We start from the raw sequence: 27,106 nt of genomic DNA on the forward strand, positions 1-27,106 counted from the left end.
TTTTTTTTTTTTTTTTTTTGGTGGTACCGCGGGCCTCTCACTGCTGTGGCCTCTCCCGTCGCGGAGCACAGGCTCCAGACGCGCAGGCTCGGCGGCCACGGCTCACGGGCCCAGCCGCTCTGCGGCATGTGGGATCCTCCCCAACCGGGGCATGAACCCAGGTCCCCTGCATCGGCAGGCGGACTCTCAACCGCTGCGCCACCAGGGAAGCCCTGACACATTTTTAATGGAAGGACAACCACACTGAATCTGTGATTCTTATCAAGCAGCTGGAACCACACCAGAACTTGCTTCTAATTTTTTACCCCACCGGCAAAAACGGAATACTCATGTAAGAGCCCAGCAGAGGGCTCATGGAAATCATGTTCCCAAGAAGCGACTGACTGCTCTCCCCTAGTTTCCCGAACACTCACCTTTTTCTGGTTAACCATTTTTTACTTCGTTTTGACACACACGTAACCAACACAGTGACGAATTTCTCTGGTCAATGACCACTGACCTAACGGGCAGTTTGCTCCTCTTAATACATGCCCTTTATTTATTTATTTTTTTAACAAGAGATTTTCATTAAAAAACATGGAACTCTATCTCTTTCAGCCATTGTCTGTGGCATCCTTGAATTCAATACGCAGTTTCCAACGTGCTACAGGTCCGGGAGGCACCGTGAATGCAGTGTGGCTGAAGCATGACGTGCCCGTCCTAGCGTGAGGCTGCCGAGCGGGAAGCAGCAGCTCAGACAGCTCAGCTCCTGCCGAGCCTGGCTACTGCTGCTCTGGCGCCTAGAGCCCACTGTGCGTGCTTTCACGTAAGAACTGTTGTTTGGGGAGGAGGGAAGGAAACCTGGGGGAAAAGCCAGGCTATTTAACAACAGCTATCAAATTGGGAATTTTTTTTTTTTTTTTGCAGTACGCGGGCCTCTCACTGCTGTGGCCTCTCCCATCGCGGAGCACAGGCTCTGGACGCGCAGGCCCAGTGGCCACGGCTCACGGGCCCAGCCGCTCCGCAACATGTGGGATCTTCCCGGACCGGGGCACGAACCCGTGTCCCCTGCCATCGGCAGGCGGACTCTCAACCACTGCGCCCCCAGGGAAGCCCTCAAGTTGGGAATTTCTAAAGCTCTCATTAAGCAGGACACACACACCTCCTTGAACTTTCTCCCCAGAATGAGGAGGAGAGTTGAGACTGAATGGCGAGAGGAGACGCCCAGCTTGGGACTCACCTTGAGGGCCTTTTCAAGCTTACTCTCCTTGTCTTTTTCTTTTCTAGATTTCTTCTTGGCCACTTCCTCCACTCCATCCACCTCGTCGCCTTTTCTCTTTCTGAAAGAGACAAAGGATGTAAGGGAAAGAACCAGAGCCGTTAAAGCCCTGAAAGCCAACAGCTCTGGCGACACAGCAGCCTAAGGCCATTCTCATGGGCCTCAGCCAGGCCCTGTCCACTGAGGAGCTCGCCCTCTGTTCAGGCAGTGTCTGTGGCTGACGTCATCCATTTCAGGAAGCACAGCTGCCAGGAGGGGCCAGCGGTCCCTCCAGGGCCTTGGAACAACCAGGCGTGGCACAGATGAGATGGCCTGGAAGGTTCCGGCAGGGACTACGCCACAGGTTAAGACCACTGCTGAGGGCAGGGACTGCAGAAAGACAAGCACCAGTGCCAGGCACTGAGCCTTATCAATCTACGACACAGGGCTGCTCCTGAGGCCAAGAGGCTGTTCTCAGACCGGGGAGGCTGTGCTGCCACTTAAAGCCCAACAAGAAGCGGAGGTCTAGGCGCTGCCAACCAGTCTGCCTCAGCCGGGTCAGCAAAGAGAGGGTGCACTGGGGGTCATCAGTAGGCCCTAGAAATAGGGCAGGTCAGCCACGGTGGTTAATACTCACTTTCAGCCATCACACAGGCCTGAGATCAAACCCTTGCATTTTTTCCTCATCCGTAAAAACAGGGAAAAGAATACCATCTGCTCTGTAGGATCGTGGTGATGGTTAAGTGAAATATCCTCTGTGACAGGCTTAGCGTAGTGCCCGGCACGCCAAAAGTGCTCAGCCAGTGCTGGCTGTTACAGCATGAACGTGAGCTTGTTCACTCCTACACCGACACCCCATATATCAAAGCACCCTGAGGCTTTTTAAATCTGCGGGTCCGACTTCCCAGTTTCCTTTCACATTCCAGAGCCACGTGTGCGGTGCCATAAACTTGTGCGTTTTGAACTGAAATACTGCATGAAGGCCGCTTGATGAGGGGGCGGTGGGGTCACCCAGACCCTACACTGTCCAAGGAGCACAGTGTACACCCCAGCCCTGCCACGCCCCCATCGGTGGGCTCGTCACCAAAGCAACTAGACTGGGGCCGAGAGGCCAGCAGAGGGAACACAGGAAAGAGGCGCCCACAGGACCAACACAGACCTAGATGTTAGCGCCGTATGAAACCCACACCATTCTGAACTCTCAACCAGGTACCTTATCGACTGCCCACCCCCCACCCCCAAATCTAAAAATAGTCAGGATTCTCCCAGCACCGTTCTCAAGAGAGACCCAGACACACAGGGACACATCTCCACACACGAGGACATCAGGGGGACGTGAAAGTGGGTCCTGCAGGGGTCAGAGGAAAGGTGGTGGTGGATCCAGCTAGGGGAACGCTCAGATGGAGCAGGGGGACGTGGGATTTGCTCTCTGCCCGTCCATGGAGGTCAGGTGCGGGACAGGGAATAGACCACCAGGAGCAGCAGGAACACGCACTGCAGGCTCCCCCAGTCCTGCCCTGCTCTGTCCCCCACTGCCTCAGCTGGGGAAGGGGCGGGGCTCTGCTGCCCCCCACCTTTCTGATGGGCAGCACGGGGAACACAGGAGTGATATGGACTCTGGGTCTGCGTGAAGCCTCCACCCTGCCGGCCCCTGCACCCACCCTTCACTCTTGATGCCCGGGAGCTGCTTCTTCAGGGCTTCTTTGTCCTCTGCGGTGAGGAGGCTGAAGCCCTTGAGCTGGCTCGCGCTGTACTCAGGCCGGAAGCCCAGCTCCTCCCTGTTCTGCACAAAGCAGTTCGGGTGGTACCAGCGGTCGATCATGCCTAGCTGGGGCTTCTCGGGGTCCACCATCTTCTTGGACAGGCGCACCTGGCCCTGTAGGAGAATCCACATGTGTTACTGAAGACAGACAAGGAAGGATGGTCAAACACCGGGAGGGCTGGGGTGACCAGGTCCACACCGAAGGCAATGGGAGGGCTGCTGGGAGGTTTTGGCTCTTTTATGTCACCAAGGATTGTATTACCCTCAAGCCTCAGCACTCCATTTAAGAAGGGGTTAAGTCCGACCAGCTACCCACCTACCTAGCTGCCTGGGCAAGTGAGGAAGCAGCAGCATTACCCTGAGGATGTTCTGCTGACCTGGTGCAGACATAAGAACAACGCCTGGGTTGCTATACTGCAGGCTCAGGAGCCACTGCAGACCCCAATTCTAGCTGGGACTTTCTGCAATCCCCTCCACCCAGACTCTTCAGTCTCTTTACAGATATGAAGACCCCCTAAAAGGCAGTAATAAACCTGTAAGCTAGAATCTAGTCCTGCCATCCTCCCCAGGTTTACAATTCCCAGGCCTGACATTCCGAGTGAGTTTCATGCCTGTGAGCCCAGACTGGAAACCTCGGAGCAGTGAGCACTGACACTACTCCACTTCAGGCCACGCGACACTCAGCAGCACACAACCTCGGGCATTCCCTCTGGAACCTTAACTTTTGCCTCAAGTTCTTGTGGTTGAAGGTAGCTGGAAAAGATCTAGCAATTCCATGTTTTTCCTTTTTAAACACCCACGGACTCACCTCAATTTCCTGTATAATAGCAAGGAGGCAGAAACCTTTAATCGATGCCTTGAATTAATCAACCAGCCTGTTTACCTAAGATCAGGGCATCTTGGGGAATGAGGCTAAAGGGCACAGGCCGACCCCTGCACCTGTGTCCCTGCTACTCAGATAGCCGTCATTCTGCCAGACCAGACCAGCTGTCATTCTTCAGGGACCAGAGTTGGTAGGGAAGCGTGGTTAATGAAGTTCCTGATTAAGAGGAAGTAACCTGGAGGCTCATACCAGGGAAGAAACACACTCCTTAAACTTAATCCTACCATAAAACACAGCTTTCCCCCAGCCACCGCAGAGCCCAGGAGAGAGCCCTTGTGTAAGTGTTTTTCAAACTCTCCCAGGTCTCCTAAAAGCAGGTGCAGCGACGTACATGGGCTGGACCATGAATAATCAGGGACAGACCTGCCTGGAAGAAAAGTCACTGTCATCTCCTGTCTCTACTAAGATCTTCACTTTATTTTTAACCACTAGTGTTGAGCCAGCACCTAAAGCCCCTATTTTTTCTTTTCTCTTGAGATATCCAATGACATCCAACGCAAGAAATCCAGAAAGTCAGACAGGTGAAGTCCAAAGCTCTCACCTTTTCTATCTAATCCAGAAAGTCAGACAGGTGAAGTCCAAAGCTCTCACCTTTTCTATCTTCTCCATGCAGCCCTTGCACGTGCTTCGGTTGGACTTGGCGTATTCTGCCGCAAAGTCGCCCAGTGTCTTCTCTGTCTTGCTGCCAACTCCATCTTGGCCTTTGCCTGAAGCATGAAACACAGCCACGCTCATTTCAGCAGTCTCCGCGCGGCTCCAAGGAGCCCCTGTCCTCCTCCTCTACCAGGACACCTTGTGTTCTGGCTGACCACAGCTGGTCCATCTCATCTACACTTGCTTCTAACCACTGTGGTTGGTTAACAGAACTTCTTTTCTGGCAATAAAATTAAAAAAAATTCTCAGACAGCCTCCTGGAAACAGCACAATGTTAGCTGGTGGTGGTCTCACTGTCCCCCCCTCTCCATTTCCTCTGTAGCCTCCTTCTTCACTTTGGAAAGAACTTAAGTGCTTACTATGAAAACCTTGTTCCGTACTAAATTCCAACACTGCCTTCTAATTTCCATTACACTTTCATTTATCAAAGTTGAGTGTTGAGTTAAAGGGAGTATTTTGACATAGGAGCAGATAAAAGTAATGTAAGAATTAAATATGTGGAGCTACAAGGATATATTGTAAAACACGGGGAATATAACCAATATTTTATAAATATAAATGTAATATATTACACGAGTCACTCTATTGTACACCTGTAATTTATATACTATTCAACTATACTTCAATAAAGAAAACAAAAACAAGAGAGCTGACAAACAACAACAACAAAACCTCCATAATCAAGAGAAAAAAAAAAGTAAATATGTGGTAAGGTGGCATTCCTAATTAGCGGGGAAAGATTGAATCATTCAATAAAGAATCCTGGGGAAAAATGGCCAACCATTTGGGACAGAAACTAGATTCTTCTCTTATATAAAAATAAACTCCAAGACTGAATGTTTCTCTCCTAAGATCAGGAATAAAGCAAGGCTGTCTTCTCTTACCACAGACAACACTGTACTGGATGCTCTAATATGTGCAAGAAAAAGAAACAAAATGTGTAACTGCAGAAAAGAACAAGTAAAGCCATTTCTATTTGTAGTTGACACGACTGTAACTGAGATTAGTCTTAAGAATCTACAAAAAAGCTACTAGTACTAGTAAGTGAATTTAGCAAATTTGCAGAGCACAAGGTCAATATAAAACATCTCTATATATTAGCAATAAACATACTGGAAAAAGAAATTAAAGCACACTACTATTTAAACAGCATTAAAATACACAGAATACTTAGAGATAAATTTAATAAGACATACAAGATCTCTCTCTACACTGAATCTATAAGATTTTGCTGAAATTAAAGAAAAACTGAACATCATGTTTATGGACCGAAAGACTCAATTTACTAAGATGTCAATAATAATCCCCAATTTGATCTACAGATTTGATGCAATGCCAATCAAAATCCCAGCAAGCTTTTCCGAGGGAGAAACTGACAAGTTCGCCACAAAATTTGTAAGGAGATGACAAAGGACCTAGAAAGGTCAAAATACTATTGAAAAAGAAAAAACTTAGAGGAATTACACTACGAGACTTCACGACTTACCCTAAGGTTACAATCATTAAGACAGTGGAGTAGCATAAATCAATGGAACCAAATAGAGACCAGATACAGATCTATCATCAACTGATTTTGATAAGGAAGTCAAAGTCTTTTCAACAAATCGTGCTGGAACAAAATAGCCACATGGAAAAAAAAAACAAAAAACGTGTACCTCACACCTAACACAAAAGTTAATTTAACATAAATAAAATTAAATAATTTAAGATAAGCTAAAACTACAAAACTCCCAGAAGTTCTGGAGCATATCCTTCAATGGCCTTAAAGAGTAGGCAAAGATTTCTTAGGAGACAGAAATTACTACCCCAAAAAGGAGAAAAAACCCCACAAAAAACCAACAAATTGGACTTCATCAAAACGAAAAACTTGCTCTTCAGAAAATATCAGTAGGGCTTCCCTGGTGGTGCAGTGGTTAAGAATCCGCCTACCAATGCAGGGGACACGGGTTCAAGCCCTGGTCTGCGAAGATCCCACATGCCGCAGAGCTACTAAGCCCATGCGCCACAACTACTGAGCCTGTGCTCTAAAGCCTGAGAGCCTCAACTACTGAAGCCTGCGCGTCTAGAGCCCGTGCTCCGCAACAAGAGAAGCCACTGCAATGAGAAGCCTGTGCACCGCAATGAAGAGTAGCCCCCGCTGGCCGCAACTAGAGAAAGCCCGTGTGCAGCAACGAAGACCCAATGCAGCCAAAAATAAATAAATTAAATAAATAAAATTTTTTAAAAGTCAGTAAATAAATGAAAAGACAAACCTCTGACTGGGAGAAGGTATTTGCATTATTTATATCTAATAGAGGACACGCACCTAGAATATTCTAAGAACTCTTACCACTCAATAATAAAGACATGCAAATTAAAACCATGATATCACTACACACTTACTGGAATGGCTAATATCAAAAAGAGTGACCATACCAAGTGCTGATGAGGGTGTGGAGGAACTCTCTAACAGTGCTGGTGGAGATGTAAAATGGTGCAACTGCTTTGGAAAAGAGTTTGGCACTTTCTTTAAAAAGCTGGACGTACATCTAATGTATGATCTACCACTCCATTCCTAGGTATATACCCAAGAGAAATGAGAGCACATGTACGTACAGAGCTTGTACACAAGTGTTCGTAGCAGCTGTATTTGTAATGGCCCCAATCTGTCAACAACTTAAAGGTTACCAACAGGAGAACGGCTAAACCAAGTGTGATATACTCAAAAGACTACTCCTCAGTAATAAAGAAAGAACTGATGACACATGAGACAACCTGGATATGTCTCACAGACATTATGCTGCGCGAAAGCAGCTTACGAGAAAACGATACTATTCCTTTTTCCCTGAAACTCTAAATCACATAAAATTAATCCAGGGCTTCCCTGGTGGCGCAGTGGTTGAGAATCCGCCTGCCGATGCAGGGGATACGGGTTCGTGCCCCAGTCCGGGAAGATCCCACATGCCGCGGAGCGGCTGGGCCCGTGAGCCATGGCCGCTGAGCCTGCGCGTCCGGAGCCTGTGCCCCGCAACGGGAGAGGCCACAGCAGTGAGAGGCCCGCATACCACAAAAAAAAAAAAAAAAAAAAAAAAAAATTAATCCAAAGGGGTAGGAATCAGAACAGTGGTTACCTTGCTGAGGGGGAGGATGACTCGGAAAGGGCATAAGGGACCTTTCTGGGGGTGGCGGGTACAGAAATATGATGGGGTGAATATTAGATGTGTGTATGCATTTGTCAAAACTCACCGAACTGTACACGTCAAGTTTGTGCATACAACGGTATGTACATTATTTTTAAAATTCCGGATGAAACATTTCAAAATACCAAAAACAGATACTTTATTCAACAGATATGACAAGAACATTTAGTCAAAGATGAAGCTTCATTCAATATGATGAAACAGAAAATAACCTATCTAAAAGAAAAATGTCAAACCAGGAAAAATATTTGCAAAACATGAGACCAAGAATTACTATCTTTTGTACTTCACTAAGGAAAAGAAAAATACCCTAAGAGAAAAATTAGCAAAAGACACACACAACTACTAAAGTAACACAAGTGACTGATCAACACATGACAAAATGTTCCATGTCACGAGGAGCAAAATGAAAAGGAATGAAAATACTTAGGGATGGTGTGGAAGTGGAGAAATAAATGGGTACATCTCATCCTGTTGGTACAAGTGGAACTGATACAACCTTTCTGAAAGGCAAGTTGGCACACACGCAGAAGACCTTCAAATACTTCATCTCTTTCAGCAGTGTTTCCTCCTCTTGGAATTAAAGAAAAAATTGGACAGGTGCCCAGGATATATCAGAAACCTGCGGCAGCTCTATGTGTAATAGAGCCAAATGGTTTAAAGTCTAGTTTCAAAAGCAAGAGAGTCTGGACTTGAATCTCACCTCGAGCATTTACCACCAGCGTAACCTTGGGCCGCTTACCTAACCTCTAGGTGTCTCAGCTCCTCATATTGGAAAAACTGGTAAAGGGCTGGGGCAAGGATTCAATGAAATTAATATATATCATATACTTGAGTGATGCACAAAATTTAGCAAGACCTCAAGAAATGAATACTACGTACCTTTAACAATAATGATGGAAATCTGTAACTTTTAACATGAAGAGTAAATATTAAGCTGTAAAATGCAATAGGTAGGTACAGGGAAATACAAATCAAGATCACCATGAAATACCACTTCAAATCATTAGGAAGAGTATTACTAAAAAAAAAAAAAAAAAATCCCGAAAAACCAACCTCCCCTCCCCTCCTGCCAAAATCCAGAAAATAAAAGTGTTGATACAGATGTGGAGAAATCAGAACCCCATGTATTGCTGGTGGGGATGTATAATCCCGCAGCTGCTGTGGCAAACAGTACTGCAGTTTACACAAAAAACTGAATATAGAATAACCATACGATCCAGCAATTCCACTTCTGGGTATATACATAAGAGGACGGAAAGCAGGGTCTGGAACAGATATTTGTATACCAATGTTCACCAATCACCAAAAGGCAGAAACAACGCACGTGTCCATCAATGAATGAATGGATAAACAAAATCTGGTATAGCCACGTAACAGAGTATTATTCACCCTTAAAAAGGAAGGAAATTCTGACACACGCCACATGAATGAACCCTGAAGACATTATGCGGAGTGAAATAAGTCAGACACAAATGGACAAATATAGTATAAGCCAAACACAAAAGGACAAATACTGTATGATTCCACCCATATGAGGTACTTAGAAGTAGTCAAATTCATAGAGACAGAAATAAGAGTGGCCGTCAGAGATTGGGGGGAGGTAAATGAGGAATTACTGTTTAATGGGTATGGAGTATTAGTTTGGGAAGATGGCAGAGTTTTGGAGAGGAATGGTGGTGATGACTGCATAACAATGCGAATGCACTTAACACCACTGAAACGTACACTTAAAAATGGTTAAGATGGTAAATATTGTGTTATGTATACTTTATCACAAGAAAAGGTGACTGAACATTAAAAAAAGTTAATACCTAAGGTAGAATCCCATTTCTGTAGGAATGAAAACACACACGCATCAATATTTGAATAGAAAATAATTTTCTAATAAGACACCCGCAACATTAATGATAGTTCTCTCTGAATTACAGGATCTGGGACGATTTAACTTTTTGTTCTCCTCAACAGCCTGGAGTCACAACAGCAGGTTAAACTGGGTCAGTTCACAGCAAGGCAGAGAAATGAGAATTCAGGCTCAGGAGATTTTCTTCAAAAGGGGACAAAAAAAAAAAAAAAAAGCCGAAACACTTTAAAATTTAAAAACTGTTTAAAATTTAAAGGCATCTCAGCAAGTTTGCGGATGCTGACAAACTGACCAAGGCTTATATGGAGAGGCAGAGGACCCAGAACAGCCAATACAATATTGAAGAGGAACGAAGTCAGGGGACTGACACTGCCTGACTTCAAGACTTGCTATAAAGCTATATAATCAAGACAGTGTGGTACTGGTGAAATACACAAATTGATAAATATGCCAGAATACAGCCCAGGAGTATACCCACACAGATACAATCAACTGATGTTTGAGGAGCAAAGGCAACACAGTGGAGAACAGCCTTTTCAACAAGTGGTGTGGGGACAACCGGGCATCCGCATGCAAAAAAATTTAATCTAGACAACAGATTAAACCCTTCACAAATATCAACTCAAAATGGATCACAGACTTAAATAAAACACGAAACTAGAAAACGCCTAGAAGATAACACAGGAGAAAATCTAGATGACCTTGGGTATGGTGATGACTTTTTAGATACAGTACCAGACCTAGTACATGAAAGAAATAATTGAGAAGCTAGACTTCATTAAAATCAAAAATGTCTACTATGTGAAAGACAGTGCCAAGAGAATAAAAACGACAAGCCACAGACCGGGAGAAAATACTTGCAAAAGACACACCTGATCAGGGACTGTTGTCCAAACTATATGAGGAACTCAATAAAACAAACCTGATTAAAATTGGGAGAATATCTGAACAGACCCTTTACCAAAGAACATATACAGATGGCAAACAGACATTCTTATGGTACTAAGGAACTGCAAATTAAAATGAGATACCACTACAAACATTTTAGATTGCCAAAATCCAAAACATTGGTAAAAAATGCTGGTTAAGAACGTGGAGTAACAGGAACTCTCATTCATTGCTGGTGGTAATGTAAATGGTGTGGCCACTTTAGAAGACAGCTCGCAGTCTAAACATACTCTTACCATACAATCCAGCAATTGTGTGCCTTGGTATTTACCCAAATGAGTTGACAACTTAGGTCCACCCAAAACCCTGCACATGGATGTGTACAGTAGTTTTATTCCTAAGTGCCAAAACTTGGAAGCACCCGCGGTGTCCTTAAATAGGTGAATGGATAAACTGTGGTACCTCCCGACAATGGAATATTATTCAGTGCCCAAAAGGGGTAAGTTATTGAGCTGTGAAAAGATATGCAGGAATCTAAATGCATTATTATGAAATGAAATAAGCCAACCTGAAAAGGTTGCATACTGTTTGATTCTAACTATGTGACATTCTAGAAAAGATGAAACTATGGAGATAGGAAAAATGTCAGTGGTTGGGAGAGGGAGGGATTCACAGGTGGAACACAGAGGAATTTTGTAAGGGGGTGGGAACACTCTGTACGATGTTATAATGATTGATACATGTCATTATACATTTGCCCAAACCCATATGAGACGTACAACACCACGAGTGATGAGTAATAAAAACTACGGACTTGGGGTGATGATGTATCAGTGTAGGTTCAGTGACTGTAACAAATGGACCATCTGCTGGGGGATGTTGATGGTGGCGGAGGTCACGCCTCTGGGGGAACATGGAACTCTCCATACTTTCTGCTTCATTTTGCTGTGAACCTAAAGCTCCTCTAAAAACAAGGTCAATTAAAGACAACAACCGCAACAAATGTAGAGGCTACATTTCAAGCATCTGGAGAAATAATATCCTGCACCAAACAGAACACTGGGTCACTGAGGTGCTGCTGAAGTAACAGAGGGGTAAGCTGAAGGACCTTCTCTTTGCTCCCACAGAAAAGCTCCCCCACCCCCCGACAACCCAGGAAGCTTCCGGGGTTGGGGTGACCCCCGCACCTCCCCGCTGTGCACGCACCTGTCACTCCTCCAGCCTCGGCCGTCTTCTTGACCTTCTGCTGGTCATCCCAGCGGAGCTCGGAGAACCCATCCACCTCGACATCAGGGTGCCGTATGCAGTGGCCGACCTTCCAGAAGCAGGAGAAGTGGTACCAGTGCGGGACCTTCCCGTCGAACATGGGCGACTAGAAGGGCGGAACCAGAGGAGGAAAAGGGCAGTGAGCCTCAGGCCCGGCCCTCAGCACCTGGCATCCTAGCCCCCGTTTGCTTACCTGTAAACCAAGGGCAGCCTCCTCTCCACTCCCCGACGTCGCAGGGGAAAAGCTGCAAACGGATGGGCGATCTGCACCCACCCCTCAGCTATGAAAGCTGCCGTGCCTGCTGCCGAGCCCGCCCTGGGGACAGGGACCAGGACATCCCTCGGGACTGACCGGCGTTTCCGCTAAGAGTTCAGCGTACTGTTACCAAAGTCGCCACCACGCTTCAGTCACAGGCTCAGCCCAGAGCTCAGTGAGGGCACAGGAGATGCACGCAAGTCCTGCGTCCCGCACGCCCACACGCGGACAGGCGCCACCGCCAGGCCCAAAGGGCTCTGTGCACTTAGAACAATGTGGAACAAGTCCCAGCTCAGCGCCAGGCTGAGCAAATGTGTCAGAGAAGTGTCACACCGGCAGCGAGCCACGCAGATGTGCGTGGGATGAAGGACTTCTATGAGGGAGAGTGAAAGAGATGGGGGGGGGTGTCACCTCACCCCCAGCAGCTGGGAGGTCCCTCCTCCCCCTCATCAGCCACCAGGGGACACCCTGAAGTTGCCTCTGGGGAAACAGCACCCTTATTTCACAGTTGCATGGGGGTGGGGCTCAGACAGGCAGCAAGTGACTCGGCCTCAACTTGAAACAGTGACCACGGTTCTTTCCACTACGCTGCTCGGCAGGAAGAGGTACTTAAAAATATACAAACGGTCTGACCGAAGCAAGAGAGGCCCCAAACATCTGCTTTGATAGAACATAAATCTAAATGTCAAGCAGATGGCATAAAACAGCATTAAAAATAAATACCATGCGGAACTTTCAGGATGGAGTCGTGTGGACAGGGGAAGTACTCTGAGAAAGCAGTGACAAGATCTCCCAACTGGCCCTCTCCTACTCCGCGAGCGGCCTCTCTCTGGATTTAATATACGGTATTAAATAAAGTGTAGGGTTAATAAGGCTGGGGCACAGGACTCTTCAGCATCAAGCAGCTCGGGTTTACGGCAGCATCGGCTGTTTCCTGGGCCCAGAATGTGCCCCAGCCCTACCTGGGGCGAACGGCACTTCCTCAGGTCCCATAACACCCCTTCCCATGGCCCCCAGAGTCAAGATCCATTTGGGTTATTATTTGATCAATGTCTGTGTCCTGCGCCGGCTCAGAAGCTCCCAGAGAGGCACGATGCCTGTCTTGCTAGCAACCGGCCACGCCGCTCAGAGGGCAATCACACAGTGTCTGTGGAGTGCCCCAAGTCCGGAGGGAAGAGGGAAGAAAGGTGGGATGGAGGAACTCCTGCCGTGGAAAAGACACTCCCTCCAAACCTAAGACAGCCCTCCCCCCACAACGAGACGACAAACGGCATTTCAGAGAGTAGACTTGTGCCCTGGCTCTCAAACTTTCACCAAGGCAGCCGACACCTTGTTAAGCGTCTGGACGTCTTGTTACAACATCTGTGGTGGCCTCGACCTGGGTCTTCCTGCCCTGGGACCCCTGTCTAAGCCTGCTCTAAGAGCAAAGGGGGGCACGTGGCTCAGTGGCTTTGCCCCCCACTGGAACTCATGGCCGTGGCATCTCTTCCTGGCTCTGCTGGGCCCTGACACTTGCCCCTTAAACTTCGGTCTGGGTGCCACGCCCCCACCCACTGGCGCATTGCCAGGCACCAGAGAGGAGACCTGCACAAGGGTGTACTCACAGCACAGGCTTGGGGGACTGTTAGGGCTCCCGTCCTCCCCCCCCAGAGAGGAAAGACCCCTTAACCAAGGCAAGGCTTTATTTTAGAACTTAGGACTGAGAACGATACAGCCAGAAGGGAACTGGACCAAGGGCACAAGACTACTGGCTCCACTCAGCAGCTACCAGGCTCGGGCAAGCAGCAGAATCCTTGGCTGTATACTCAGCAAACATGAGTGCTTACCACACACCGGGGTCCTCACCCAGCCACTCTCAGTCTGTTTCCAGAGAAAAGGGCCATGAAAGGAGGCCACACCACGGCCACCCTACCCCGCAGAGAGCGGAACGACCACTACCACGAAGAAAGTCACCATGCCGTTTGCTGCAGGCCCTCCCAAGAACACCAACAAGTCAAAAGCCTGGAAGGCCCAGTTCATCCCCTCGAGGCTGCCCCAGGGCATGCCAGCTAAAGTATCAGGTATTTGATACTCAGAGAACAATCCTCCCATACAAAATGTAAAAGAAGGTATTTAAATCCAAGGGAAGTGGGGCGGGGGTGGGCGGGGAAGAATGGCTTCTTTCTTTCTGGCCTTCACCAGCTCAGCCTACAAGACCACTGTGTTACATTCTGAGTTAAAACTCCACCCCCAATTACAGTTAGAGAAAACCACACTTAATTTTTTTTTCTTTTTTTTTTTTTTTTATGGTACGCGGGCCTCTCACTGTTGTGGCCTCTACCGTTGCGGAGCATGGGCTCCAGACGCGCCATGGCTCACGGGCCCAGCCGCTCCGCGGCACGTGGGATCTTCCTGGACCGGGGCACGAACCCGCGTCCCCTGCACCGGCAGGCGGACTCTCAACTACTGCGCCACCAGGGAAGCCCCACACTTAATTTTAATAATAATTTCCTTCACTATCAAGAAGGATCCAGAATGTTAGACTTTCTTACCACCTGGACTCCGATAGAGAGAGCCAACCCACCTCTTCATTCCTCACCAGTGTCCTTGTCTCCACACACTGGCTGGACTGAGGTTTTCTGTCTGTCTTTCCCAATAGAACAGGGCCATCTCTGGCTGTCTGGTGAAGGCTATGGATGTCCCTCTCTCAGACTAACATTTTAAAATGCATGATAAAATACATAGGCTCACAAAGGAAATCAATTATATTGAAATAATTATCAAAACATTTAAAACGTTTACTGAGATACAGTAATCTACAAGCTTTAAAGCATTAAATAACGAGACATAGTACCCACTTTAATAACTTCTGTGATCTTGTAGCGAGAAATGAGTGTAAATGGTTATTTTAAGAAATCCCCAACAACTGTAAAGTGATGTGAAAATAACAGTAACTACTACTGATGACAAAAATCACAGGTACTCCTAATGCACCTTTGCTTTGCAGGTTACATTCATAATTGTAGGAAGTAATGAATTGTAACTTAAGTCTAGTGAAGATAGGCATGCATATTTTTTCTCACTGAAACTCATGGACCTCTTGAGTTCTATCTGCCATCCCACAGACTCCAGGTTAAGAGCCCCTGCACTAATGGCAACTTCATACGATCAGTGGCTCTGCGGGAAAAGATGCTCTGCGGGCGAAAAGATGCTCTGCGGGAGATATAGCGCCTCAAATGGTAGGCCTTGCCCACTTCTCCATCCTCAACTTCCTGCCACTTCTGTGGTGAGCTCCCATCTTGGGCACATCATATGCCTAGGGAACAGCTCCATCAGGTGGCACCCACCCCTGTACAGCAATGTTTACCAGTCATCACCCCTTTAACCAAACTGGAAGCTCCCAGGGGTGGAGTCTCTCCTTGTGCCCCTAGTACCTAACACAGTGCCCAGAACCTAGCAGCTGCTCAGCGAGTGTTTACTGAACGAATAAGTATTGTGTGCCAGGTACTGAGCTAGGTGGCCCTGAGGCTGATTCCAAGTTGACAACCTCAGTCCCTGCCATAGTATGAAATGAGACTGCCTAAGTACACTATGGTACCCACTCCCCTCCAGCCAGTAACTGCTGCAAAGCTAGCAGTACCATCCGGTCATTCATAAAACATATACTGCCTCACGGCCCGGAAGGAAAATCAAGTTACCTTGACCATGAGCACTAAGCTTGGATAAAAGCTTTCTGTTGGGGGGGGGGTGGGGAAGACAGGGCAGGTGGAAACCCTGATTAGGCAGGCAGACAGGAGCTGAAGGAGGCAGAAACCTCCAGACATACTACCTCTTTCCAACACCCCTCCCACCATCTGGCAAGCCTCAGGGACCACCGCAGGGAAATCCCGAATCTGTCAAGAAGCCCAGTTGAGGAACCCCAGGAGCCACTCTTACTCAAACCAGATAGCTGCAAAGGCATCAGGAGGACGTGTCTGTGAACTTGGAAAGTTTGAGGAAAATGTTAAACCGTAAATTAAGCCAAAAGTGAATGCAGTGTACTGAAATGACACCAACTTGCATAGTTTTGCATAATTTAAAAAAAATGAGAGTGAGCGGGTGTTGAAATGATAGCCAAAAATAGATTAAAAAAAAAAAAAAACCCTCACTTGCCAGTCGCCACCATCAATGTAGGACAAAAATCTTCCAGAATAAGGTAGGTCAAAACCAGACTACCTTCAAAATACCACGCGTACGTTTCCTTCCCAGGGCGAATGGCAATAAAACAAACCCAGAAATAAGGACAGAAGCGGCTGCTTATTTTTACAAAGTAAAAGGCACCACCAGCTCCTGACCGTATTTCCCGGACTTTTGCTGCAAGATCAGCAAAACGGGCCATACACGGGACGAGAGGAAGCAGCTGCGCCCGCAGGCCCCGCGCGGGCTCGGAGGGGCCGGCCCGGCCTGCAGCTCCCGACCTGCAGCTCCCGACCAGCCCTCCCCCCACCCTCCCCGGACGCGCGGAAACCCCAGCCTCGCACAAAGCGGCCTCTCCGCCCACACCTGCACCATGATGGCCATCCGGAGCGAGTCCTTGGGGATGCTCTCGCTGCATTTTTTGCAAGAGGCGCGCCCGCTCTTGGCGTACTCGACCCGGTAGAGCTTGTCCGATGACTCCGCCATCCTCCTCCTCAAGCTGCTGCAGCTCCGAGGGCCCGACGCCGCTACCTAGAGACCAGCTGCTGCTACCGCCGCCTCGCCCGCCGGTCCGCTCCCCGCTGGCGCCCGAACGTCTAGAGACGCAGCCGCCGCCGCCTCCAAGCACGCCGCGTAGGCCACCCGCCGCTCCGGATAGATTGCTGATGCCTGGCGGCGGGCACGCCCCGGCGCCCGTGCTCACTGGGCGGGGCCGCCGGCGCGCGCGCCCCCTGCCGGCAGTGGGGCGGCGTTTCTCTGGCGCCTGAGGCTGCGGGAGCTCGACCCTGGCTGCTGCGGACCGAGGCCGAGGCCGGGCTTACCCGCGTCTGTAGCTCTTTGAAAGACGAAGCGCCACCCCTTTAACCATTTGTCCCCAGGAAGGCTTACGTGCTCTCACAACTAATTCCAGCCTCGTTCCTTTTTAATACGTGTATCCTCTCTCCCCTGAGGGCCAACAGGTCTGGAAGGCGCTGGGCTGGCTCGGGAATGTGGTTGATCTGCCAAAGAAAGGTCAACCTGGGCTCGCCCTCGGCGGACGTTCTAACTGCAGTCCGCAGACCGTTGGGACCCAATACTAACTGAAATCTAGCATCGCCTTCATTATGAATTTTAATGCATGGATACAGATTCTGGGAGTCTTAGCAATACCTGTGACTTTGTCAGCAATAGTTAGCACAGCTGCTTGCCTATCGCTTTACGATTGTTGGAGAGAACTCAGTATTAAGCTCATCACTACTTAAATTGCGGTAGTTAAGAGACCTGCTGCTACTAGATCTTGTTTCTTAATGTTGAACTGTGTTTTTATATAACTGGTTTCTTTTTAAATTCTATGCATTTTATTCATTTCAAACATTGTAACGGAGTGTGCTGTCTTTGAGGCTATTCAGTTCTATAGAGGACAAGAAAAATAAACGGAATGAATGAAACAAAACGTGTTAAACAGAGAGGAGAAGAAGAAAGCTAGTCGCTTTTGAGACATGGATGCTGAGTAAGCAAGTAGGTTGTGGGACATAGGGAAGAAGCTTAAGTAGTGACCTGTTAGATATGTTGAAGATAAATAGAGTTAAGTGGAATATATGATGGAACAAATAAGAGAATTTTACTTGGAGGGAAACCAAAAGGCATCATCATTCGACGTCAGGGTTGACAACTATGTCCTCCCTAATGGCCACTCACTGGCGATAACGCTATGGTCCCATTCTGGCTCCCCTGCACTCTGCCCAAGAATTGCAGATAAAACCCATGTCTGTTCAGCAGGCTGGTTGGCAAGCTACATTTGTGGCCAGGTGTAGTTGCCCCTGTATCTTTCTGATAGGTGACTGTGAGTTGGTTCCAGATACTGTCTGTTGAGTTGCCTTGAACGTCCTCAGCTCTGGTCTTCATAACCCCACTGTCAGTGGGGTTGGATGACGAAGCAGAGAGACAGAGAGAGAGAGAGAGAGAGGGACAGAAAAATGAACATTGCATGACCCCAGGTTTAGATGGTGTGCTCCACCTCACCTCTAGCCTGTCCTGGGTATGTTATGCACCCCATGTTGTTCCCTGCTGCAGGAAGTTTCAATCAGGTGTTTCAGATGGATTTAATAAGCCCCACAATTCAAGCATCTTAATTTGGTCTGTGGGGCTTTCTGTTTTGTGACTTAGATAACTTGCCCGATAGTGTATCTAGAAGCTACCATTGCATTTGAGGTCCACAGACTTCAATGGATCAACAAATGGGTCCTGGGTGCACACACAAAGGTTAAGAATTCCTGCCCTACGTATATCCAGACAAAACTATCATTCAGAAAGATACATACATCCCTATGTTCGTAGCAGCACTATTTACAATAGTCAAGATATGGCAACAACCTAAATGTCCATCAACAGATGAATGGATAAAGAAAATGTGTTTTTTATATATATATATATATACACAGTGGAATATTACTCAGCCATAAAAATGAAAGAAACAATGCCATTTGCAGCCACATGGATGGACCTAGAGATTATCATACTAAGTGAAGTAAGTCAGAAAGAGAAAGACAAATACCATATGATATCACTTATATGTGGAATCTAAATTATGACACAAATGACCTTGTCTACGAAACAGAAACAGACTCACAGACATAGAGAACAGACTTGTGGTTGCCAAAGAGGAGGGTTGGATTGGGAGTTTGGGACAAGCAGATGCAAACTATTATATATAGAATGGATAAACAACAAGGTCCTATTATATGCCACAGGGAACTATATTCAATTTCCTATAATAGACCCTAATGGAAAAGAATATGAAGAAGAATATATATATATAATATGTATAACTGAATCACTTTGCCGTACAGCAGAAATAACACAACATTGTAAATCAACTATACTTCAATTGAGAAAGAAAAGAATTCCTGCCGTAAAACACCAAGGAGAGCCAGGTATATTCTACTGCCTACTCGATATTTCTGTTTGGATGTCTTATATATATATCCAGTGATGTCCAAAACTTCCCCTAGTACTTTCTACCTCAGGAAATGGCCCATGGTTCTCCACGTTGCTTAAGCCAAAGGCCTTGGAGTCAACTTGACTCCTTTTCTCTTTTGCTCTACATCCAATCCATCACTGAATCCTGACTTCCATGACCTCAGTAGTTTCTCACCACCTTCCCATCAACACAGCACCACTGTCTGGACCGCCGTCATCTTTTGTGGTTCTGAGACAGTCCCCTTCCCTGCTGGCCTTCCTGCAGTCTTTTCTCCCCACGAAAGCATGTGAGGTCACTTTAGATCTCAACCTGTGTTACTTCGACATTCAAAACCTTCCAAAGGCTTCTCATCACACTTGGAATAAAAGCCAGAATTCTTCCTGTGGCTGAATCTGAGCCCTGTCTGCTACCCTGACTTCATGGCCTCCGTCTCCTGAGGGCTCCAGCTGCCCCAGCCACGCGGGCTTCCTTCCTGTTCCTCAAATGCCACAGATTCACTCCCACCTTGGAGATTTGCATTTACGTTTCCCGGAACAGTCCTTACCAGTGAGGGCAGGGCTCACTCCCTCTCTTCGTTCAGCTTCTCCTCACACATCACTGTGATGACCCCAGCTAAGATGCTTCGTCTGCACGCCATCTTCAACTTCTTGTCCTGCTTGTGTTCTTCTTTGCACTTATTACGCCTTAGCATATTTCGTACACATGTATATGTTTTTTTGTCTGTCTCTTTCACCAAAATGTAAGCTCCACCAGGGCAGGGGTTTTTATCAATTTTGCAATGTAGTAATATTCTCAGTGCCTGGAACAGTGCCAAGCACTCAAAATATTTTGTTGAATGAATGAATGAATCCACATTTGGCACGTCCTCTGCACAGCCCACCTGTTTAATAATAAGGTTCCTTCACACTTATATAGATTTTCGTGTTTTACAGTGGGCCTTCCCAAACATTATTTTGTTTGCTTCTCATTATAATGCCGTAAAATAATTTTCTTTTTTCAAAAAACTAATAAACCATTATATTTACTTAGAAGCATTCAGGCTGTCACAAAACTGTTACAACTCCCCCGACCCCTAATTACAGAGTAGAATTCAGTAACAGAACAATTATTTTGTATAAGCTGCATGAGAGACAACTGAAAAAATGACAGTGCCCCTATATAATTAATTTGTCCTGTGCACCTACAAGAGCCTGCTTTGAATTCCCATGCTGGGTCACAACCAGTATACAACACCAGGTAAGGTTAGTGGCCTTGGAAAATATCACCAGGACAGGGTTGTATAAAAAATTATTTGGGAATCCTTGTTAACAATAACATCCCACCCCAAAAAGGGGCAGTTTAAAAGAAAATCTGACCCAGCTTTGCATTTCAATTTTTTTTTAATTTAAAAGGAATGAAAAAAGAAATGAATTGTGTCCACGAGGTTAAATGCTTAATAGACAAGAAAAAAAATGTTGCCCTAGAACTACTTCATTCACCACCTTCAACTTTGTTGTCTTAATCTTCCTCTTCCTCATCTTTCTCTCCTTCTTTCTTTCTCCTCTACCTTTTTTTTCTTGTCTGGATCAGCCTTGACAGCCTCCTTTTTTTTTTTTTTTTTTTGCCACATCAGCTTTCCTTTGGCTCAGGATGCAGCAAGATCCTTTCAGTACTTTTCCTTCCTCTGAACAGACTTCTTTTGCGGATGGCAGGCAGCCTGCCGTCGGCAGCACTGTCACTCATATCTCTCCCAGTTTCTTTGCATCATTGCCAAAAGACAGGCCAGGATCTCCTGTGGTTTGGGGGAGGTACTCAGAAGACGAGAAAGAGGCCAAAGGAGGCTTTTTGGGTGGTTGAAATCCCTGAACTTCTTTTCGTTTCCATTTTGGGAGGAATAAAAGTTTTCATTTCTGTTTTATAAGGGGCCTTGTCCACTGTTGACATTTCTCCAATTTCCTTTCTCTTTGGCAGACAAGGCTTTCCACCTTTCCGAGCATTTTAAAGAACATCTTGAGAAGCTGACCGAAGCATCTGGATGGTTTTTCCTGAGCTCCTTCCAGCAAGTTCACCCAGAGTGCCTATGATGCCATTTGGCCTCAGGCTTTTTAGGACCTCCTCTGCCCGTGTTTAGTTATTTTTCCTCAGGGAGGCACAGAGTTGCTTGGTGCGCCTTGCTCTCACCTGCCTCAGCAGTGTCTCTAGGTATTTTTTATTTTTATTTTTATTTATTTATTTATTTTTTGCGGTATGCGGGCCTCTCACTGTTGTGGCCTCTCCCGTTGTGGAGCACAGGCTCCGGACGCACAGGCCCAGCGGCCATGGCTCACGGGCTTAGTTGCTCCGCGGCATGTGGGATCTTCCCGGACCAGGGCACGAACCCGTGTCTCCTGCATCGGCAGGCGGATTCTCAACCACTGCGCCACCAGGGAAGCCCTCCAGGTATTTTTAAAAAAATTTTATTATTATTTATTTTTGGCTGTGTTGGGTCTTTGTTTCTGTGCGAGGGCTTTCTCTAGTTGCGGTGAGCGGGGGGCCACTCTTCATCGCGGTGCGCGGGACTCTCGCTATCGTGGCCTCTCTTGTTGCGGAGCACAGGCTCCAGATGCGTAGGCTCAGTAATTGTGGCTCACGGGCCCAGTTACTCCGCGGCATGTGGGATCCTCCCAGACCAGGGCTCGAACCTGCGTCCCCTGCACTGGCAGGCAGACTCTCAACCACTGTGCCACCAGGGAAGCCCAAATATCTTTTTTATATTCATTGGCTGTTTCAATTTCTTGTTCTACCTTTTGCCCATTAAAAAATATTCCCCACCTTGTTTACTCTAAGAGTCATAGTTCTTTTTAAATGATATAAACATGTCTTATTTTCTTTCCCTGTTTGTTCTTAACTTCCAAATGCTCTTTACCGTACATCATGTTGCCTGGTTTATTAACAGAGTGAGACTAGAGGAAAATAATGCTCTTGCACGATGAGGGAAGAGAGAAATGATGGTGGGAGACTGGGGTGTGCGCTCGAAGCCAGGGGTCTGTGCAGAGTGAGAGGCGGAGAAGGGCTGTTTCCATGGCTGCCTCCACCACACGTGGCCTCACCATCCTTTTCTTGTCTCCCTTTTTAAAAAGCCACAATATAAACAGCCTTGTTGTTTTTCCTGATTATGTAAGTAATACTTGCAGCCTGTAGAAGCCAAGCCAAGCCACATGACTTCAAGGATAAAAAATGATGCAAGACTCCTGCTCTGGATGCCCCCAGAGGCAAGTTTTAACACATGAATTCTTTTGTATTCTTTACCCTTAGCCTTTGCATCTGCACAGGGTAGGCACCTAGTGAACAATTGCTGAATGAACGAATCAATGATTGAATACTTGTATAAATATGTAAAAAAAAATTTTTTGACTTGCCTTTAAAGAAGTGAGGGCAAGTCCAACAGGGCCTGGTGAAAAGCAGAGCCCCTCAGAGGAGGACGCAGTTCAGCTGGCGGGTTTGGGCCCTGGCCTGTGCCGTCTTCTGAGCTCATTTCTCACAAAGCAAATAAGCCTCGTTATTTTGAACCACGAGGCTGACATAAAGAAACTCACCATTGCCTCAGAAAATTATGTTCCCTGCTAAGCCCATGCAATTGTCCTGGACGCTGATTTTCTATCAAGAACGGGGCTTTGGGGTTTCCCTGGTGGCGCAGTGGTTGAGAGTCCGCCTGCCGATGCAGGGGACGCGGGTTCGTGCCCCGGTCCGAGAAGATCCCACGTGCCGCGGAGCGGCTGGGCCCGTGAGCCGTGGCCGCTGAGCCTGCGCGTCCGGAGTCTGTGCTCTGCAACGGGAGAGGCCACAGCAGTGAGAGGCCCGCGTACCGCAAAAAAAAAAAAAAAAAAAAAAAAAAAGAACGGGGCTTTGTTGGGATGGACTGAAATATTCTAGAAAGATGAAGATCAAAGCTTGGTCTGTAGGTCTGGGGCCGATGCAGGAACTTGAGTGCTGGCAGCAACCTCATTTCTCGAGTGAGAGCAAAGCCACGAATAATGAACATTTTCATTCCCTTGTTTCTAGTTTGAAGATCTCTGTTCCTGTTCTCTTAGTGACTAAGCCGATCTTATTTTACACCTTTGTTCTTTTACAAAACATATAAAGGAGGAAAGGGAAGAAATTAAAGCTACGGGTAGCTTCCCAATTCAAGAGGGTAATAGCTTCCCCAAGGCACAGTTACATTACGACGCAGTTGGGAATCTGTGTTTATGAAACAGAGCTGCTTTGGAAATCATTGCGTAATTCTCATCAGAGTGCAGATTTCCTAACCGCATTCACACAGAGGCGCCTTTCAACTGTTACGATTTATTGTTCAATAACTGTTCTTTTTAAAAAAATAGCATCAAAATCAGCGATTCTCCTTTCTGTACAATTTCAGAGGGCAGAAAATTTAGTTAGAACTAAATACACACAAATAATTTAATGTTTTAACATTTGACTGTTTGAATTACAGTAGAACACTATTGTAGTGTGATTTGTTATTTGACTTATTGAGAAATAAATGAGTCGAATTTAATTCCCTGGAATACAATAATAGCGGCCCAACAGCCCCACTCTCCACCCCCAGAGTTTTTAAACAGGGAGGGATCTTGGAGTTGTGTCTGGGGTCTCCTGGATTTACAGCTGAGGTCAGAGGTAATGTGATTTCTCAAAGGTCACCCAGCTAGTGAGGGCAGAGTGGAGAGAGCACCGCTGTTCCAGCCAGGCTTTCCCCACTCTGCCCCAGTAAGGAACAAGATTAATTTATATGAGTCAAGGGCTAGTGTTCTGGAAAGAAGCATTCTCTTATTGTGAGACAAAGCTGTGGGCAAGGGTATAAAGAAGCAGCAGTGAGCAAACCAGTGATGATGGAGACTCAGGAACCCAGGTCAACCCCAAGACAGGCTTGGTCACCTGGATTATACCACAGATGGGGCATGGAGGGCAAGGCCCCTCTCCAGACCCAGGGACAGTGCCCTAGAGACACAACCAAAGAAGGCTTCTCTCAAAGCTGCCCAGAGTCTAGACTAAACTCATGGACTCTCCTTAACCATGTGCTGAATCCTGTTTTATAAAAATCTGCTCACATAGCTGGCTTTCCCTTCTAACCTGTGAATCCTTGAGGACAAAGGCAATGTCTGGCTCATTTTTGAAATTCTACCTAGCACAGTGACTGGCACAAAGAGAACTCAACAAATATTTGCAAAATAAATGAACAACGGTGACTTCCCTATTTAGAGCCAATCCCAGTGCAGAATAAAATCACAACCAGCCATTGCCTAATAAAGTTGAACTTGTTCATCATTCTGACCTATGATTCCATTGCTAGAAAAATACTTGCCCATGAGCATCAGGAAGACTAGAACATTACAAAAATGTTGGTAGTAGGATTGTTCATAACCGCCCCAAATGGAAACCACCCATCTTTCAATGGAATACTATACAGCAATGTAACTGAATGAATTACAGCCTACATATCAATATATATGAATCTCAAAAACACAATGCTGAGTGAAAAAAGTCAGAGAATAATTCATTTAGACTGCATCCATTTATATAAAATTCAAAACAGTAGAAAACTAAACTATATTGTTTAACAATGTATTGCACACATGTTATGATACATTAAAGAAAAGCAAGGATATGATTAACACATATTCAATAGTGATTATTTCTGGGAAGACAGAGGGAAATACAACTCAGAGAGCTTCAAAGTTATTGGTGTAATTCTATTTATCAAGCTGGATGATGAGTACATGACTATTATTATTCTTTAAAAGGGTTACACATATTATACACATTCACATAGTTCATAATAAAAAATTTCAAACGACACACCACCACCAAACAAACCTTGATGGAAGCTCTCCATAAGACATTTGACCCGGTCTGTCCACAGAGGTGGGAAGGAGCCCGTTGGGCTCCTTCAGACGGCCCTTGAACCGTCTGACTCTACCTGTAGTGGGTTTGTCTGCTGGGATTTGAAACCCTGTCCATTTCAGTGCCTGTCTGCTGAGTGCTGTCCCTTTGATTGCAGGGGGCTGTCTGTAGCGTAAACAAGGACGTGGAGGGGCAGGTGCCCTTGGCCCAGGGGGAACTGGATATCACCCCATAGGACCACTTCAGGCGTCCTTAAGGAGGAAAGAAAGGCCAAGAATGTGCTTAGAAAATCTTTCCCATCAGGAGTGAGGAAGAATCCTTCCCTCTTAACAGTGATGGTGGTCTGGGGATATGCTCATGGGTTCATTGTACATTTATGAGCCGCAGCTTTTTCTTAAATAAGTATGAGGCAAAGCTATCTCTTATTCCTTCCTTCTTTTCTCTTGAAAACGTTGCCTATATAGTATGATATGAAAACGTCCCCGAAGCCCAGTGTAGTAGACTCTGTGGGTGCCCCCAGCATGTTCCCTCATCTCCTCTATTCAGCACATTCCCACCTCCATTCCAGCATCTGGGATCTGCTCTGGTTGAGACTAGAAATACCGCAGCTCCCTCGCCCTGGGGATGGGATCATTCTGAAGCTCCCAGGGTTTCCCATCTGGATTAACCTTCAATTGCCCTCAGAGGGAACCTAAAGCAGACTATTTTGGTGATGGTCCCTCTTCTGTTTCACTTCTTACCCACCTCCCTCCCATTCCAAAATAAACCACCACCCAAATCCTTGTGTCAGGTTTGCTTCTGAGGGAACCCAAACCAAGGCACTCTGGAAAGAGGGACTCTCTCCCTCTTCACTCTATCCTTAGGACAACCATGGGAAGCATTGAGGTTATGAGTATATGTCCTCATCCTATGACTGACGGTTCCAAAGAGTCGCCTCTTTATAGGTGGACGGCCATTTGTCCTGGTTTGCATAGGACAATCCAACTTATGCCTGCAGTGCTGGTGTCCATTTGGTTTAGCATTTCTCTTGGAAGACACTGTCCTGGCTTGGATGATAAATGGTATGGTCACCCCATTTCTAGGAGACCTGTGCTTGGCAGGAGGAGTGTGATCTAATCGGACCATAGGCTGTTAGAGCTGGAAGGGATTTTTGATTCATGTAGTATAAGCTACTTGCTTACAGATGAGGCAATGGAGGCCCTGGGCACTAGGAAAACTGCTCATGGTCCAGCATTTAGCGGCAGAGCCAGCCCTGAGGCTAGGTCACCCTCTGTGTGGAACCACCCTAATCTTCCCTTCCCTGGACCTACTGCCAGGGCCTTCCAAGAAGGCTGTAAGTCACCTTTGCTACATTGACCTTATTGTGGAGTCAAAGCAATCTTTGCTCTGAAAATCTGGCTACGTACTAAATCTTTGATATTAGAAGTCTGACTAGGCTTGGGGAGTTCATTCCATAGCCTGGAAATAAGTTGTCCTACTGTCCACTAGATGGTGTCCAATATACACCCCCTACACATGCATCACTGGAACTGCACAACTAAGCCTGATGGTGATGAAAGAAAGATCTAATTCATCCCAGTTTGGTCATCTTGTTTTGTTTCCTGGCAGCATGCTCTAGAAGAGATTTGGGGACTGGTAGGAGAGGAGGAAGACGTGCCCTTAGACAATCTCTCTGGTTGAACGGTTGCAGGACGTGAGGCAGAGAAAAACAGGGGCTGTTGGAGCCATGCTGGTGAGAGGGGATGCTGGCCTGGACCATGGCTGTGCGTGATGCGGATGGAGAGCAGTGGATGGGTCTGGAGGCAGGAAAGACAGGCCTCGATGAAAGGTTGCATCTAGCACTCCCTGAATTCCCTAGTTTCAATCTCTCCTTCTGTAAGATGGCAGAGGGGTTGGCTTATCAGTGTTGGCTTTTCTGGTGCAGTGCAGATACTCAAAATAGGGAGGCTTTTTGGAAACTAATGAATAAAACATCTAAGATTTATTGAGTGCTTATGGGAGCCCTTCTAAGCACTTTACATGTATTAATTTCCTTTATTCCCCCTCAAATACACATCTTGGGCCCCTACCCAGATCAAAACCTCTGGGACTGATGGGCCTGAGCCAGTGTATTTTGAAAAGTCTCCCCACGTGATCCTTATACACTT

General features: G+C 46.6%; 1 protein-coding gene across 2 annotated transcripts in view; it reads right to left on the bottom strand.

Moving 5' to 3' along the window:
- Positions 1-16,973, bottom strand: part of PARP1 (poly(ADP-ribose) polymerase 1) — a 42,841-nt gene extending 25,868 nt beyond the window's left edge. Inside the window, exons 1-5 of one of the 2 annotated variants that reach the window (XM_059065656.2) lie at positions 16,511-16,973; positions 11,674-11,839; positions 4,474-4,589; positions 2,899-3,113; positions 1,220-1,319 (exon numbers count right to left, since the gene is read on the bottom strand). In XM_059065656.2, coding sequence (XP_058921639.1) covers positions 1,220-1,319; positions 2,899-3,113; positions 4,474-4,589; positions 11,674-11,839; positions 16,511-16,630 — 717 coding nt within the window. In that variant the 5' untranslated portion in view covers positions 16,631-16,973. The remainder of the gene's footprint in view (positions 1-1,219; positions 1,320-2,898; positions 3,114-4,473; positions 4,590-11,673; positions 11,840-16,510) is intronic. The other variant, XM_067028604.1, reaches the window with a different exon arrangement.
- Positions 16,974-27,106: the final 10,133 nt, after the last annotated feature.

This window comes from Kogia breviceps, chromosome 1 (assembly GCF_026419965.1).
Source record: "Kogia breviceps isolate mKogBre1 chromosome 1, mKogBre1 haplotype 1, whole genome shotgun sequence".
Lineage (NCBI taxonomy): Eukaryota > Metazoa > Chordata > Mammalia > Artiodactyla > Physeteridae > Kogia > Kogia breviceps.